At 37.6% G+C, this 18225-nt stretch overlaps 1 protein-coding gene across 2 annotated transcripts in view; it reads left to right on the forward strand.

Annotated features, from left to right (window-relative positions):
- Positions 1 to 18225, forward strand: part of RELN (reelin) — a 526658-nt gene that overhangs the window by 448388 nt on the left and 60045 nt on the right. For both annotated transcript variants that reach the window (XM_049893075.1, XM_049893076.1), the window contains exons 37-45: positions 993 to 1077; positions 1922 to 2104; positions 4419 to 4590; positions 4690 to 4792; positions 7526 to 7755; positions 12222 to 12442; positions 13592 to 13739; positions 16566 to 16824; positions 17694 to 17943. In XM_049893075.1, the coding sequence (XP_049749032.1) occupies positions 993 to 1077; positions 1922 to 2104; positions 4419 to 4590; positions 4690 to 4792; positions 7526 to 7755; positions 12222 to 12442; positions 13592 to 13739; positions 16566 to 16824; positions 17694 to 17943 (1651 nt within the window). The remainder of the gene's footprint in view (positions 1 to 992; positions 1078 to 1921; positions 2105 to 4418; positions 4591 to 4689; positions 4793 to 7525; positions 7756 to 12221; positions 12443 to 13591; positions 13740 to 16565; positions 16825 to 17693; positions 17944 to 18225) is intronic.

Below are 18225 nucleotides of genomic sequence, written 5' to 3' on the forward strand. Positions count from 1 at the left end.
CCACTGAAGGACTACCTCATTCAGAAGTTACAGCTGAAAAACAGAAAGGTCTGTTTGGACCTTAGGACATTAACATAGTAAAATTCTATTTTACTGGCTGTCATATGTATACATGGAAAAAAACAACCTTTCAAGCTGTCAATCCCAAGCAACCAGAAATAGTAAATTAGCAGAAAAAATTACTAAGGCTAATGTGATCGCTTTCCTCATTCCTTGGCTTCTCTGCTTGAATGGTTCCAGCGGAGGCATGGGGACTTGCCTTAAAAAAAAGTTATGCCTTATTTAACTTGGCCCATCTGAATGAGAGCCCCCTGGGGCTGTCGGAGTGAGCATGGAAGTAGCACGTTCCTAAGATTCCTGAGAACCCTTAAAAAGTTACCTATTAGTTTCCGGCTTCCAGCAGAAGCACTTGGCACATCCTCTTTCTGCTTCCTCGTTACTCCTCTCACGACATGCTGTGATCAAAAGAAGCTATTTTTAAAAAGGCCTATAGATATGTAATGCTATCATTTTTGCACTCCATTTTCATAAAGTCATAGCAGAGCATTGAGTGGAGACCATGAAATTGTGTTATTCAGACATAGGTAATGAAGGCCATTAAGAGAGGGGGAACAAGGATTGTTTAGTTATTCTTTTTTAACTGGACAAATATAATTGGTTTTGCCTCACAATTTTAGATTCTGCTTCTTGATCATTAGTTGTATGTTTCTAGTACTCACCTAACACAAGTTAAAAAATAAAAAAAAATTTAAAAACTTTTGCCATTGAGTCGATTCTGACTCATAGTGACCCTGTAGGACAGAGTAGAACTGCCCCATAGAGTTTCCAGGGAGCACCTGGTGGATTCGAACTGCCAACCTTTTGGTTAGCAGCCGAAACACTTAACCACTACACCACCAGGGTTTCCAAACACAAGTTAGGTGTATAAAATCAAAAGAAAGTAATGTTGCAAATGAAATAAGATTGCATAACACATACGTTTCTCTTTTCAGGAAGGACTAAGGATGCTTATTTCAAGAGATCTAGATTGTACCAATACTATGTATGTCCAGTTCTCACTGAGATTTATAGCAAAAGGTAAGTCATTTCCATGGATCTGCATTCATTATTTTCCTTCAAGAAAATTCCCCATGCACAATTCCTCCTCCGCAAGGAAATGATGAATTTAAGGCCCATAAATGTTGTTATATGGAAGAGCTAACGTAAATTTTTGTACATAAATGTTCACAAATATTCTTCTGTAATGTAAGTTTATCCTAAATAATAATAAGACAACTGTTGTTTTTACTGTAATTTTCATATTAGCTATATAGTAATCATACTGCTCTGTGGCAGTTAAATTTATCACCAGGTCTCTGAGTCTTTCCACCACTATTTGCTTAGCTATATGACTTTTAAATTTAAAAAAGTTTAACTTATGGAAATTTTGGATTTCCCGTTATAGATGTGACCCCCCAAAAAGCCTACTCTTTGGCATTCTGAGCTTTCACTTTAATTGAATAATTTTCTTGAAAAACAATATCATTTGGGACATAATAAATTCTCATGTAGTTATTGTTTGGTTCATTTGCATCTGAGATTAAAATGTTTGACCTTTTGTAAAAATCATAATGCCTATAGAATAAAAAATTTTTGAGGTAATATTTCCTAAATGAAATACAGAAGGGAGGTACTTGTGCAAATCTGAGGGAGAGAGGTGTTCTTGTGTGAGAATCCAAGATTTGGTGTGTGTTTTGAGATATATTCATGCAGAAAACCCAACTTGTCATCATTTTAAGTTGCCTCTCAAGGCACTTTGTGTTGTAAAGCCTCTATGTAAATACAAGTCGGCTTAATACATTGATGCCAAAATAGGCTAAGGCCATACCATTTCCTCATTTTTATAATAATACACTTTACATGTGTGTTATCTTCTTTCTAGGTACCCCGGAGAGGTCTCATTCTATTTTATTACAATTCTCCATCAATGGAGGAATCACTTGGCACCTGATGGATGAATTTTACTTCCCTCAAACGACCAATATACTTTTCATTAATGTTCCCTTGCCATACACTGCCCAAACCAACGCTACAAGATTCAGGCTCTGGCAACCTTATAATAATGGTAAAAATGCATATGCTCTCCTATAATCAAAACCAATTGTGACACGTTAGCCTGTTTGTTTCTGAGGTGTAGGGGATGTGTTTGTCAACTAAGGGCTCAGCTGTCCATAACACACACATTGTACATGCTTCTCTTTTGTTGAGCCTCGATATATACTGAACTTTATATATCTTTATTATCTCTTTGCCCTTGACTAGTAAGTTCTCTTGATGATGTAAATAGAGCTGGCCCCTGTCACAGAACTAAGGTTTTTAAAAATAATCTACCATTACCATTAGGCACTCAACAATCATAACTACATTTTTGTTGAATGCATTTAGGGATACATAGTTCTCCCGAGTACGGCATTTCATTAGTGAGACAAAACAACATTACAGCAAAATGCCATGACAGAGTAAGAGGGATTTAGACCAAGCTGATCGTGACTTAGATAAAATATTCTTATCACATACAGTTATTAAAATTATGTTCTTTCTTCAGTGATAAGTGAAAGTGAATGTGTAATTTAATAGGGTTTCAAATGGTTACAGAAAATGATTCTGCAAATTTGTAATATTTTATTGCTTCCTGCATTTCTATTGACTACTGATTATAAAGGGCTAGACTTTACCAAATCATGCATTTAGCTCCCTAAGTAAGCACTGAGAAACCACATTAAGTAGATTCTTTGCTGAGGTAACACAGATAAGAAAAATGTGCTGTCATCTCTAAAATTTAACCTAAGTCAAAAATAAGATTAAAAATTTAACTTATTATAAACAGAAAAAAAAAATCTTCTATATCTATTGCTGTTGAGTCCATTCTGACTCATAGCAACTCTATAGGACAGAGTAGAACTGTGCCATAGGACTTCCAAGGCTGTAATCTTTATGGAAGCTGACTTCCACATCTTTCTCCTGTGGTACTGTGGGTGGATTTGAACTTTCAAAATGCCAGCCTTTCAGTTAGCAGCCAGGTGCTTAACCACTGTACTACCACCAGGGCTCCTTTATGTCTTCTATAATCATCAATTAAAAGTCCAAGAAAGAAATATAGCCAGTTTCACAATCCAGAGGATCATTGCTTCGTGTTGTGTTTAGAATGCTTTTCCGGTTTTTCTTCATTGTTTTTACTAACTGCTTCCAAAACAAAAAAAGGCAAAAAAGATACTAGAATGCTAACAGTGATCATATTAGAGAGAGAGATAGAGGGGCCTGCTTTCATTTAAAGTATCATGTTATTTCTATATATATATATATTTTTTTTTTTTTTTTACAGATCCTTTTCATAGTTTGTATAAACTGCGCTAAAAGTAGGAATCCTGTGTTACTACTTGGCATGAACTTGTCACCTTGCTTCAAGTTCAATCCAAAAAGTGATTTGTAAAAACACCCTAGGTTTTGCTCTTACCTACTGACTCGAGGGCACTGGGTATACCGTATAGCGTTTGGCTGCTATCCAAAAGGTTAACAGTTCGAATCCACCAGCCGCTTCTTGGAAACCCTATGGGGCAGTTTACTCTGCCCTGTAGGGTCACTATAAATCAGAATCTACTGGATGGCAATGGGTTTGGTTTTGGTTTCCCTTATGACAGCATCCTCAAATCCCCATCCTAAATCACTGAATTAAATCCTTTGACAGTCTAAAGACTGATTTCATGGGTTTTCTGTATATTCCCATTTATCTTCAAATAAATACAGAAGTTCTGAAACGTATTTTTTTTTAATTAAGTGTTACATAACACACGGTACTTTGTGTATTTTTTAACAATCAAATAAAGTTATACCTAAGGGCAATGTAATGCCTACGGACCTTCTGCCTAGTTGACTGAAGCATGATGCTAAGAAGTCATGGGTTGACCCTGAAAAGTCGTGAACTGATCCTTGAATGGACTAGTTACCATACCTCCTTTGTTTTAATGCCACAGGCTGTAAGACGTCTGTAGATCCAGACGTCTTACAGATTCTTTTAAATCACTAAGAATACAGCTCAAAGCCTGTTCTTGCCAGCAGAGGGTCTGTAGTGCCTCTGTGATTGGGAAAGGCAGCGCAGCTTTACACGCTGTTTGTCACAGCTTTCTGAAATTAGGCTGTTCTGCACTGTGTCAATTTAACATGGGTACCAGCTTTTTTTTTTTTAAAGCTTAATTTTTTTTTCACACTTTAATCACTGTAAATACTCTGTTATGTATTTTGTGTTTCTTGGCTAGGAAAGCATATGTTTAACTGTTGTTTGTTTCTGAGTTCCTTCTGTCCTTTACTTCCTTCCAACGAACAAAAATGTCCATCTGAGTTTCACTATTGGAAAAAATGTGCTTTATCCAAAAATGCCTTAGGTAAGAAAGAAGAAATCTGGATTGTTGATGACTTCATTATTGATGGAAATAATTTAAACAATCCTGTGTTGCTTCTGGATACATTTGACTTTGGGCCCAGAGAAGACAATTGGTTTTTCTATCCTGGTGGTAACATTGGTCTTTATTGCCCATACTCTTCAAAGGGAGCACCGTAAGTATTTAATTGAGAGGCTAAAAATAAGACCACTGCTCTATACAAATCATGACAAGTTTTTACCTAAATGAGTATCTTGTTTTTCTTCATTAACAGTGAGGAAGATTCTGCCATGGTGTTTGTTTCAAATGAAGTCGGCGAACATTCCATTACCACCCGTGACCTGAATGTGAATGAGAACACCATCATACAATTTGAGGTACATGACTTTGTTCTATTACGAACGCTTTAAATTTTATTATGAACAAAACCTAGGAAAGAGGAGGAAAATATGAGATAATTTCATGCATTATGACTTCCCATTTTTGTGCAAGGACGTAAGAGGTTTTGACATCATAATTCATTTTTATTAGCAGAACCAATTGTGATACTAAGGTTTATTTCTGAAGTTTTGTTTTTTATTTATGGCATAATCTCCCCACCTACTACAATGGGAAGTTATTGAAGTAAATTATTTTAAACATTATAAATATTAAAAAAGACCATACTATTCTGGTACTCAGAACACATGCGGTTGCCGTGAGTCAGAATATGTTACTTAGAATCCAAGTGGACGTAACTATAACAACTATAGCTAGCACACTGATGAAATATTTATATATATGTGATATAAGTAATATGATATACACAATTGTAAAAGTGGCATGGTGGCATCAGAGGTCCTCTAACTTGATGAGGGGGAGAAAGAATCACCATTAGCATCAGCCCAAGGCTGATTCCTGTGAGGCAGAGGTTAGACATATCTCCTCTCTCCAGCCATTTTACTAATTCTGATACCAGTTGTCCCTCCCACGGCACTCTCTACTTCTCTGCTAGGTTCAATTATTCATTGCAATGGCCACACAGAACTCACAGACAATACTCACGATTATGGGGTTTATTAGGGAAGTAACAGGTTACAATCCAAGATCAGCAAAAACTCAGGATACAGCTCTTTGGTCAGAACAGCTTCTTGGCCGTGCCTATAAGCAGGCCTCCCACTGCCCCTCAGCCTCTTGGCGCTCAATCCCTTGGGCCTCTTGGGCTGGCCCACAGCCTCTGCCATGCTCAGGCAAGTGTTACAAAGCTCTTTAGCTGCGCCACTAAGTCCCCAGGAACACCCCAGTTCACCAACAAGCCTCAGCCCAAAGGCACTTAGTTCTCTCACTCCATGGGTGGGTGAGCCTCATTCTGCCGAGTGCTTGGAAGCACCCCACTCTGCCAGCAAGCCTTCTGCCTGAAGGCACTCAGCTGTCTCTCTCTGTCTCCTAGGTCTAGGAGGTTCTCAGCACAGGGACCCTGGGTCCAAAGGACATGCTTTGCTCCCATGTCTTCTTCTTGGTAGTAGCGAGGGCCTCCCTTTCTGCCTCTCAGATGACTCATTTTGAGCCTAGCAGAATGGCGAAACTGACCAATCCCTTCATTAGGGTTCCATACACCTTATTTGCATGGTCCCAGCCCCACAAGGATTCCATGAACCTTATTTGCATTAGCAGCAAGCTGTCCAGTCACCTTGGTGAGCCACAAGCACCTTATTTGCATAGTCTCACCCAGTCATTTGATGGAAGTTACAAGATCATGGCTAGAAAGACCATATAAAAGTGATCCGTCGCACCACAGTCATCATGGTGTCATGAGTTTTACAGATAAAACAGTACTACACTGTTTTATAATTTTAAATACAGTTCCTCCATCTATTTCATTAATATTCATGTACTCCTTATATTTTTCAAGAGAGCAAATTAATAATGTATAGAAGAAAAACTTTTATGTATTTCACTTAGATGAAATCAGCAGAACCAAAGATACATTATGCCTGTGTTCAATGTATTAACTTCAGAAGACACTCGTTTCATACCTGTGGTCTTATTGAAAATAATGCCTAATTGCAGCAACTCAGTTTTGAATATTTGTTTTAGAGTAACTGCCTGTATACTGTAAATTAGAGTTTTCTCTTGCATCTCAAAAGTCAGAGGCCAAACGGTACATTGGAGGAGAAATTTTTATGTAGCTATTTTAAACTTTCTGCTCTGTTTTCTAATTTTATTTTGTGTTTTAAAATGTTAATAAAGGCAGTATCTTTGACCCCTGTAAGAGGCCTGTCATCAAAATATCTAGGTAGGAGTAAGTGCCTGGAGTTGAAAAGTGTATCAAATGTCAGTGGTTTACAAATCAGAAGGTAATAAAAAAAAAAAATAATAGCAGTAGTAAATTCACCAAAAGAAGATGCACATATATATGTACATAGATACACAAACACGCATATATGTGTGTTGGTGTATGTATCAACAACTGGTTGCTATAAAATTGGAAGGGGGAAAAATCATAGAAAGAATTACAATGTGTTTATTTATAAGGTTTTAATGTAATTCACCTGAAAGCATGGAAAAGAAAAAGGAGTGGTTATTTCCCTAAATGATTAAACAGGACTGAGAGTGCTCTCCCTAGGCCAGGGCAATAGTGTCAATGGAGTGTATTTTGTTTTGTTTTCATGTTGAATATGTATTGAAGGTTCTCCAGGTGCAAAACTTTTGGGATGCTTGGAAGGTGTCCTAAGAAGGAAAATAGAAGGTATTCTTACCTAATAGAGTGAGAAAAAGCTAAAAGCTTATGGAAACAGTCTTTTCTTTACAATTTGCTTCTCTTGGCTACAAAAGTGAGCCAAAGGTAAAATTTTAAATTCTGTCCCAGCCTCTGCCTTACTCCTTCCTAGTTTTTAATAAAATGAGAGGAAATAAATGTTTCATGCAGTCCTTTGAGGTTCTTTATGAAAAATTATTATTTAAAGGTAATATACAGTATTGTTCAGTTAGGCAAAACAGAATTAGAGTGTCAAATATTTCAACAAGACAGTTCCCAGGAAAAGGGACTCTGGAAAAAATAATGCCACGGCGAATCATGTCAAGGCTCGTTGCTCTGGAGTAATTCGCATCCTTTTTTCTTCTTCCCCAAGATCAACATTGGGTGCTCCACTGACAGCTCATCTGCTGACCCGGTCAGACTGGAATTTTCAAGGGACTTTGGGGCGACCTGGCACCTGCTGCTCCCCCTCTGCTACCACAGCAGCAGCCATGTCAGCTCCTTATGCTCCACGGAGCACCACCCGAGCAGCACCTACTACGCCGGCACCACCCAGGGCTGGAGGAGGGAGGTCGTGCACTTTGGGAAGCTACACCTTTGTGGGTAAGGACTGTGCTGCATTTATTTCTCTTTTTGCAGTTTTCTCCCTGAGGTCATCATTGACTTTGTCAGGGGGACACATTCACCCTATATTTCTTCCTCAGTTCTCAGTTGAAGCAGATTAATGTGCATTTAGAAATGGAGGACATTGAGCTGACATAACTACTAACTTATAGTTTGAAGATAGATTTAAAGAACACATGGTGGACCATACCCTATCGTCATGTTCCTATCCAAATGAGTCTGTTATTAGATCATTTAGGAGACAATAGAAATCTGGTTTCCCCCCTAATGTTGTAACCCCTCCACCCTCACCTCACAATATAAATGCTGTTAGGATTTCATGACTTTGGAAAAGCTAACTGTGTCCCTCACACAGGGAGAGTGCACTTAGAGAGCATGGCAGCCCACAGAATATTCCTGTTGTCTAACAAAAATACTGTTAGCATTTTCTCCCTGGGCATTTCTACTTTTCCAACCTTTCTCACCATTCTTTATTACATATATTTGACTCTTCTGTTGGAAAGATATTTGGAGATGAAAGACTTCAACCCTAATAAAAATGAAATGGAAAGTGTAGTTCAAAAAATAAAACTAATAATATAAGTGAACAAAGACAGAAAGTCAACAAAGCAGACTTATCTCAGAATTTCTGTTTTTTCTCTCAGAATAAAGAGCGTACTCTTTCAGAGTATGTCAAAAAAAGAAGAAAGATCTAATATACTTTCAAAATGGAAATAGATTTATATTCCTCATGTGAAACTGAGCATAATTAGACATCTTGGGTTTTCAAGTAAAACTATTAATACCTAGTACTTTTCCAAAAGGGTGAAAGTGAATTTTCTAAAGTCTGCATGCTCTTTGAACGTAAATCCATTCAGTCCTCATCATCTCATCAACATAGTTTTTTATAATATGATTACTAAAGAATTTAATATTTTATGTCATTGAGCATGCCATGTACTAATCTTTGCTATTACACCAGGTTATTATTCTTATAGAAAATCCAAACACTTGAGAAAATAAACATTACTAAGCAAAATGCCCTCAAAGTTCTTTAGAAGAGATAGATAGAGGTAGCAAGGAGAGTCTCTGGAGGCCATAAGAATAGATATAGCTGATGACTCAGCCAACTCAAGCAAAAAGCTTCTGTTGAAGGCTAGCTTGTCTATAGAAGATCTGGCAGAGGAAAATAGCTGAGGAAAAAACATTATCCAAAATCAGTTGTAATATTTAAGATAGTTGGTCACAAGAAATATAAAGAGACTTTAAAGAATAGAGTAACAAATTTTATTGGAAAAATACTGGGCAATTTCATGGACTCCACTTGGGAAACGTGAAGACCTCAGCAACAGGAATTTGTGAACCTTATTTTTATCTTGCTGGCATTAACATCACTCAGGAAACTACAGGTTTCATTTTCTATAGCTCTTAATTCCAATTTACCAGAAAAGAAAATCTGAACCAATCACCCATGGCCAGAAACCTGAGTCTTACAACAGAATCATAGCTGCTAAAGGGCCACACTGGTAGGTGGGATAAACAGGGAAAAAGACCTGAACAGCCAACCTCTTAGGCACCTATTATCAGAGTGTTCTACCAAACTCCGCCTCAGTATTGCTGAGAAGCTCCAGAATTTCTCTTCAGTGGACCTCTAATTTCCTCCAGTTTTCTAGCTAAGAATTAGATTAAATAGAAGACAACCCTAAAGATAGGTTGTAGTCCATGATTTTAGATTGTTTTGATAACTGAGGCTTGCTTTAGCAAGTTCCCATAAGGAAATAATCCCATCTAAAAGAGTGTGAAATAAGGTCACAAAGATTTATCAACGTGGGGCACTGAGTGAAGACACCCACGCCAGAACAGTGTTCCAGCATCATGGAGACCACCTTACTTTGCATTTAACAACGTCCACCATGCTGGGCTTACACATGAGGCATGGCATATAATTGGGGTGTTTGAACTAGAGAAATGCAGACATCTATATTTCCACACATTGGTGTTGGATGCCATTTAAAATATAGCTCCTCCTTCACTTAAAAACACAATCTGTAGTAGTGTACAGAACTTAGACTGTCATTTATATTCCATGTCATTTGTATTCAATGTCGTTTATATTTCCATGAAAAGATAGTAAATGTGTGAAGCAGGCATGCCCATTCTCAGAATGGGAATACCTTTCAAGCTGCCTTCAAACGTTTCTGTGAGAAGAATTTGCCTTCATAGTGTTGTCTAGTCCTTGTTTCAAGAAAAGAATTTGCACTCTTAAAATCCACACAGGCATGAATTGCTGGAAGGCAAAAGTTAAATTTTCTCCAGCTCAGTGAACCATTCTTTGGGTTGCATTCGACATGGTACATAATAATGGCACAAGTGCTAGATTCTAAGAAATACAACTTATGTTTAAATTACCCTTTCTGCACACTTAGTGGACACTAGGTACACAAAGAAGTCTATTAAATTCTTCTGTGCAGAAATGACCATTGGGCAGTGGGGGGAAGCAGGGAAGGTGGCTCCACATACAGCCAATTTATACTTGAAGCATCAGTATTGAACTTGCATCTAATTTTATTCACTTCACCTTTGTGTCCTTTTAGATTAAAGCCTTTTTGTCTTTAGAACTTCCTAATTGTTTTTGCTTTATGAAGTTTCATAATGAGTCAACCAAAACCCCTATTTAATGAAAGCTCTGTTGTGTGCTTGAAATTTTAAGTTTGCGTTTAAAAAATAGGTCCTTTTGAATACTACTGGCTTGGGAGAATAGATGCTGACATTCACTAGGGAGGGTGGCAGTGAAAATTTTTCAGAATAAGATTTCAATAGAAGGAAACAACAGTGAAACCAGACCCTTCAGCCCATTTATCATAGTGCTTGCAGTTTCTATGTGAAAGCAGGTGAACAACAATAAATATCCAACCAAGGTGGTTCATTTGTATTCAGAACATTTGAATAAATAAGAAGTTCAAAAAAACCCATGTAGGCTTTTGTTCAAAGGAAAACTCCAGCCATTTCCCTCAGCTCAGCAGTCTGAAAGTTCAAAAGGTAAGAAGTGCTTCTTGCCAAGACTAAGCCCGACAAGTATTTGAAAATATAGTTTAACTATGAACTGGCGTTTTAGGGGCAGCTTAATATAGTTGGAATCTTGATATAAACAGTGAAATTAGGGTTAAAAATTATGTGTGAAAACTTGACTTCATATGCTTTAATGAACCTTGGGAGCCCGACCAATGCATGTCTCTCCCACCGTCATCACCAGTCGTAGCGCTTGACTTCTAATTTGTTTCTCAAATAAAAAATTGTTCTGAATTTGGTTTATTTGCAAACTGGGCAGGTTCCCAGGGCACAGAAATAAGTGGACATGCCAACTCTATATCTGCCCCCCCTAAAATAAATCCATCTTCTCTGAACTAAGTTTTATACTCAGTAAAATATACTAATTTCTGGACTGCTACCTAAATATGTATATTATTTCCAAAGAACTACCACATTGTCAACTCTATCATAGGACAATTCATTTACAAATAAAAAGGAAAAAAAATCTTCAATTTGGAAAGAAATTAAGAAATAAGAGACATTTAACTAAAAATCTGATTTTGTCATTGTCTCTCTTAAAAGTAGTCTTGTGGGGCTCTCTGTTGCTGATGGGACAAAATAAAAAATAAACTTAGTTTGGTTCATAAGGCCCTTTACAGCAAATCCCATCCAATAAACTTTTATTGAGCATCTACTCTCTGTGCGGAACACTGAATTGGGTACCGTGAGTGTGTACAGACAAGAGCGAGACATGGGCCTCTGGGGGTTTCCAGCTAATAGGGGAGATAGGCACACTTTTAAGTAACTTCAGCTGTGATAACTGTAATAATGGAAATTTTATCAAAATTGTGGACGAGAGAGAGAGGAAAGAGAGATATTATAAAAGATTGGGAGTTCATGGGTGGCTCAAATGGTTACAAGTTACACTACTAGCCAAAGTGTTGATGGTTTGATCCCACCCAGAGGCACCTCACTCAGGAGATAAGCCTGGCTATCTGCTTTCAAAAGATCACAGCCTTGAAAACCCTATAAAGCAGTTCGGCTCTGTATACATGGTGTCGCCATGAGTCAGAATCAACTCGACAGCAATTAACACTAACAACAGCAACGTAAAAGATTAGTTATGTGGGAGAGCAGATAGTAGCGGTGGAGAAATCTTCACCAAGGAAATAAATTCTGAAGAAGGTGGGAAGGTAAAATGGATTTTGACAGACTGATAGGATTGAGAAGGGCATGTAGGAAGCAGGAACCTTCTTGGCAAAATCCTGGAGACTAAGGAATGGAGTTTGTGTTCCCAAAATGGTAAATCAAGTTTTCTACTTCTTGAGTGTGGTGCAGAGATCGTAACTGCCTATTGCTCACTGATCAGATGGGCTTACTTTGAAGGTATATTGTTCTGCTGTTTAGCTTTTGAAAGACTTGCACCTGTTTTTCAGATCTGTGCGTTTCAGATGGTACCAGGGATTTTACCCTGCTGGCTCTCAGCCCGTGACATGGGCCATTGATAATGTCTATGTTGGTCCTCAATGTGAAGAGATGTGTAATGGGCATGGGAGTTGTATCAACGGAACCAAGTGTATATGTGATCCCGGCTACTCAGGTCCAACCTGTAAAATAAGCACCAAAAATCCTGACTTTCTCAAAGATGATTTTGAAGGTAAATTTTCCCCATAAATTCTGTGTAGCTTTGTCGAAGAACTTAAATGTTAGACACAGTAATCATTAAGTTCCACTATAATATTTCATTATTTATCATTACAATTGTGACCACTCAAGACTTCATTTAGCCTGAATTTTGTAGAATTCCATTTTTGAAATTGTGATCAATGAGTGTGAACAAGGCCTTAAGTGAGAAAAATGAAGGCTGTTTTCACCACTTTTTCTACCACATGTAATTTCCGATTAATGATAATTTTGGAAAATGTCTATGAAGGGTTAATCTTCTTGGATGGAGGGAACAAATTTCCAGAAATATAAATTCCTGTCATTGCTTTACCACCAACTCATTATATAGCATTTTATTACTTTCTGTATCTTAGTTTTACACCTAGAATCTAGTATCATTCTATATGAAGATAATGTTACAACATGGAAAAAATGCATATGAGGTAGTGATTGGAAAAAGTATTCAAATTTTGTATATATACTGATTGAACTTATGGAAAACATTCTCATTAAAAAAAGTCTGTAAACAGATATAATAATTATCTATGTAAGAATAGTGAGATTATAAGCTTTTTTTTCTTTTCCTCAAGCTTTCTGTATGTTTAAAACCAGATCTAAATAAGTGTCTGAAGAGATTTAAGAGTTGGTTTTGAGAGACAGTATTTAAGAAAAAAAAAAAAAATTAGTGTTTAAGAGGATATATTAAATTACACTGAAATTCTCCTGTTAAAGATGTGTTTTTTTAAATATTATACCTACATGGTACTGTCGTTACATTAATAAGGGTGCAGTGTAGAGGCCAGTGGAACGGCCACATTACTCTCCCTTACTTTTGACCTGAAGCCTTCTCAAACTGAGCAGTTTCTCTTTCTGCAGTGTGGATGAGCAGAAAAGAGGGACCCATGAGTATCAAGGAAAGGCTCCCTTTTCCTATTACGTGCACCCTTAACTTATGGCAGCCAAGACCACGTAATTCAAAGAAGTTAAAACATTGAAAAGCTCTCTATCCCAAAGTTTCTAAGTTCAGTATTTATAACTTCATGTTTAAAACCTAAATGATGCATTTACCATGTTTATTTAAAAAATAAAATTTGACTATAGTTGGGGGTCATAGATGAAGCATGTTTTCCATTTTTCTCAGGTCAGCTAGAATCTGATAGATTTTTATTAATGAGTGGTGGGAAGCCATCTCGCAAGTGTGGAATCCTTTCCAGTGGAAACAACCTCTTTTTCAATGAGGATGGCTTACGCATGTTGATGACACGAGACCTGGATTTATCACAAGCTAGGTAATCATGTTTAAAAGTTGTTTTGTGAAACCACATTGTGATATACAGGAGCAGAACATAATCAAATGAGAAAGACTCAGAGAGATCTCAAGGACAAGGCCTTCCATTGGAAATACTGAGCTTCTCTTGTGTTAAAGACACCATTAAAACACAATTTACATAATCTCCATTCTAGAACCAAAAGAGACTTGGGCAATAACTAGATCAGAAATTAAACACAAAAGTTAATGTCTGGTATTACACAAGATTATAACTGGGAAAGGACAGTGTTTAACTTATTTACTTTAACTTTGAGAAAATAATATTGCATCTTCTTTATCCACTTTATACAGAACACCGTTCACCAGCACTTAGGCTATACAGAAAATTGTTTACCTTTGTTACACCATGCGTAATAGAAAGCTTAGTTGAAATGCAGTACATCTTCCAGCTATTCACAATCAAATTTATCTCCATTAACAATTTAAGTTAAAAACATTTGAAGTGCTGCCTATTCTTTAGAAGAATTTCTTTCCAATGATTTGCTAACACTTTCTGAGCAGTCATTTTCCAGATTAAGCACAGTCACTCAGAAACAAACATTTTAAACTGGCTCAGAGGATTATGTCCTGTCAAGATGTATATCCCTTGATCATTTGATGAGCCAAAAACCTAAAAGAAAAATAAAAAAGGCAATTTAACATGTGTAAAATGGAACCCTGACCTATTTTTACAAGTGAACAAAGAAGTCATGTTTTTGTTTTTGAAATATTTCAGAGTACCTTGAAATGCATTTTGGCATATTTATCCTCTTTGATCTCATAAGTCTTTCATTTATTGAATTATAAATTTGATCATGCTTTATAGGAAATACAGTTCTATCTATGAGATGGTAAGTTTACAGTTATAGAAAGCAAAATTTTATTTATTCCTATCCTGTTTTCATGCATATGATTTAATTTGATGCTTTGTAGCTCATATTTTCATTGGAAGTTGAGTTCTATGATTTAGAAATTATTAGGTTTTTCCCAATTAGTACTTCTGACATGGTTTATCATTGAATTAATATATAAGCATTTTCCAATACAAGAAGGCAATATATTAGAAGCTTTCCACTGTAAATGATTATTGTGTTTATAAATGTGAACGTTACTGTAGGCACCAACCATGTATTTTTTCACTAATCCAGTGTTAAAAGCTTCATTATTTATCTCATCTCAGTAGCATGCTGTGCAGGATTTGCATATATTGACCTCAAAATGCTCCATGTGAAATCCCAATTTTCTCAGGGCCACAAGATAAATGAATGCCCAGCTAATGGGGCTGGGAGAAACTCATGAAGAATGCATATATGGTACTGATAACATTTATTATAAGCCCCAATATATTTCATATGTTTGACATGCATACACTGTTGGGTGTATGTGTTGGGTTGCACATGAAATTTATTCTGCATTACCAGCTAGCACATTGGCCAGACCAGGCACTAGCAGCTTGCCTGCCGAAGATAACATGTGAGCTGGTTTTCCTTGGCACCCCAGCTGGTTGCTGCCACCCTGTCTACCTCACTGCCAGCTGGGAAGGCTGCCATTGGCTGGCCGCCACAGTACTCGATGGCCAGTATCATCCATCCCCAGACCCAAGAACAGTCAGAGGCTGGCACAGCCCACTACCACCCACCCCCCCACACTCATACTGCCCATCTCTGGAACAACAAAAAAAAAAAAAAAACAGAAAAGAGGCCTAGGCTTAACATACCTCTTCCAAGAGATGTCTAGCCTTTCACAAAGGTGCTACAGCTAGTGAATTTAAATGTGTCCCCGTAAACCAGTGTCATGGACTGAATTGTCCCCCCAAAAATGTGTGTCTCAATTTGGCTAGGCCATGATTCCCAGTGTTGTGTGGTTGTCCTTCATTTTGTGATTGCAATTTTATGTTAAAATAGGATTAGGGTGGGATTATAACATCCTTACCAGGTCACGTCCCTGATCCACTGTAAAGGGAGTTCCCCTGGGGTATGGCCTGCACCACCTTTTATCTCTCAAGAGATGAAAAGTAAAGGGAAGCAAGCAGAGAGAGTTGAGGGACCTTATACCACCAAGAAAGCAGTGCCAGGAGCAGAGCGTGTCCTTTGAACTTGAGGTTCCCGTGCTGAGATACTCCCAGAACAAGAGAAGATGGATGACAAGGACGTTCCTCCAGGGCCAAAAGAGAGAGAAAGCCTCCTTCTTGAGCCAACTCCCTGAATTTGGACTTGTAACCTACTAGACAGTGAGAGAATAAATTTCTCTTTGTTAAAGACATCCACTTGTGGTATTTCTGTTAAAGCAGCACTAAATGTCTAATATAACCAGTGACGTGAGATCTGAAAAAGTGCTGGTAGAACCTGAGGATGGATGATTTTCCCAGTAATGTGGTGTGAATTATATTAATTACATTCTTCCAGTTTGAAATACTAAGGACAAGAATCCAAATTTATCTTAAAGAGGTAACAATACACATTTGTAAACTTGAACAACCTTTGGATTGTTCCCATCGTCTCATAGGATAATCAGAGGGTGTAATGAATGCTCACTTCCCTCCACTTCCTTCAGACCCTCCTGTGAGGAGGGGTGCCAAGATATTAATATGGGTACAGAATTGCCTTTTTTCAACTTCACATTTTATTAACTCCTATTCACATTAGAAAGGAAAATCAGACTTTGAAATTATTGCTTTGGACATTCATTAAATCATCATATTCATTAAAGTCACATCTTCCCCATATTACCCTGTGTGCTTGTCTTTTGTTAATGATGCGGATTTCTCATTGAAGTAAAAGTCTACAATTAACTTTACTAATATCAGATTTGTGCAGTTCTTCATGAGACTGGGATGTGGTAAAGGTGTTCCAGACCCCAGGAGCCAACCTGTACTTCTACAGTATTCTCTCAATGGCGCCCTCTCATGGAGTCTCCTTCAAGAGTTCCTCTTCAGCAATTCCAGCAATGTGGGCAGGTACATAGCCCTGGAGATACCCTTGAAAGCCCGTTCTGGTTCTACTCGTCTCCGCTGGTGGCAACCATCTGAAAATGGTCACTTCTACAGCCCTTGGGTTATTGACCAGGTCAGTCTGTTCAGAGTTAATTATTTTAATTTTGTCATTTGAACTGAATATGACCTTTGATGGCATTTAGTCCAGCCTCCTGGTTCAGCAAAGAAAACCCAGAATGGATAGTTGAGTGACTTGCCCAAGGGCACACAGCTAGATTTGATATGGTGTTTAGTTTCCTTTCATTCTCTATTCTGTTGCCTGAGCCTTTAAAAACAAACTACACAACAGAAGGCCTAGGTCCTGCTCATCGTAGATTCTGCCATATGGATAAAGGGACTTTGTTAAGCGTGATACGATGTTATAATTCTCTGAGAAGGAAAAAGCACAAATTAGCATTGGCTGCTGCATGCAGTAGTTCCCAAATCCTCTTTCCTAGCCTTTGAAGAAAAGCAATAATAAATCTCACCAACATTCCTTATGGACCATTCTGAAGGATCTTCATACATAATAAAATGTACATCAAACAGAACTCAGAGAACCGATTAACAAACAGAAGAGTCCATGCAAAGATTTGGAGCTGAAATGCTTTAGGGTACAACTGTCCTTAAATAGAAATTTTACATGGAAAATAATCTTGTGTAAGTCAAATTTTGCTTTCCCAGCTTGGGTACATGTAGTTTCCAAAGACACAATTTGGCCCATGAAGTCTGTGAATGGTTTTGTCAATCCTTTGATTTGTTTTCAGTAGCTTCTTGCCAGATGGGCAAGCAGACCACATAAAAAGAGCATTCTGAAAAGCCCCCTAACATTATGCTTGCTGTGTAATGCCAGCTCTGAGCAGGCTGATAGATAAAAACAAATAAAAAGGCTGAACTTTCCCATATCTTTAAATCAAGGTTGTTTGGGGTTTTTTTTTTGATTATTTTTTTATTACATTTCAGATACTTATTGGAGGTAACATTTCTGGGAATACAGTCTTGGAAGATGATTTTACAACTCTGGATAGTAGAAAATGGCTGCTTCACCCTGGAGGCACCAAGATGCCAGTGTGTGGGTCTACTGGTGATGCCCTGGTCTTCATTGAAAAGGCCAGCACACGTTATGTGGTCACCACGGACATTGCTGTGAATGAGGATTCGTTCCTACAGATTGATTTTGCTGCCTCCTGCTCAGTCACAGACTCTTGTTATGGTAAGTGTTTCATTTCCAGATAGAGAGGCAGAGGTGTGGGCATAGGTGTCTATGGCCGCCTTTGTCAAAGGGCTACTCTGCTCCTCTGGTAAGTCCGTGAGTGAAATACAAGTGTACGTTGAGTCAAACTATAACTGTATTCTTGACAATGTTGTGTGTAAATTGAACTTTATAAGTTTAGTTACTTTTTAAAGTGTCAGAATGTGTTTAATTTTTAAGCATTTGTACATGGAGACTTCTTTATAACATAAATAATAACCCCAAATTTATCTTTTTTTTTAT

Source organism: Elephas maximus, chromosome 8, assembly GCF_024166365.1.
Source record: "Elephas maximus indicus isolate mEleMax1 chromosome 8, mEleMax1 primary haplotype, whole genome shotgun sequence".
In the NCBI taxonomy this organism is placed as follows: Eukaryota; Metazoa; Chordata; class Mammalia; order Proboscidea; family Elephantidae; genus Elephas; species Elephas maximus.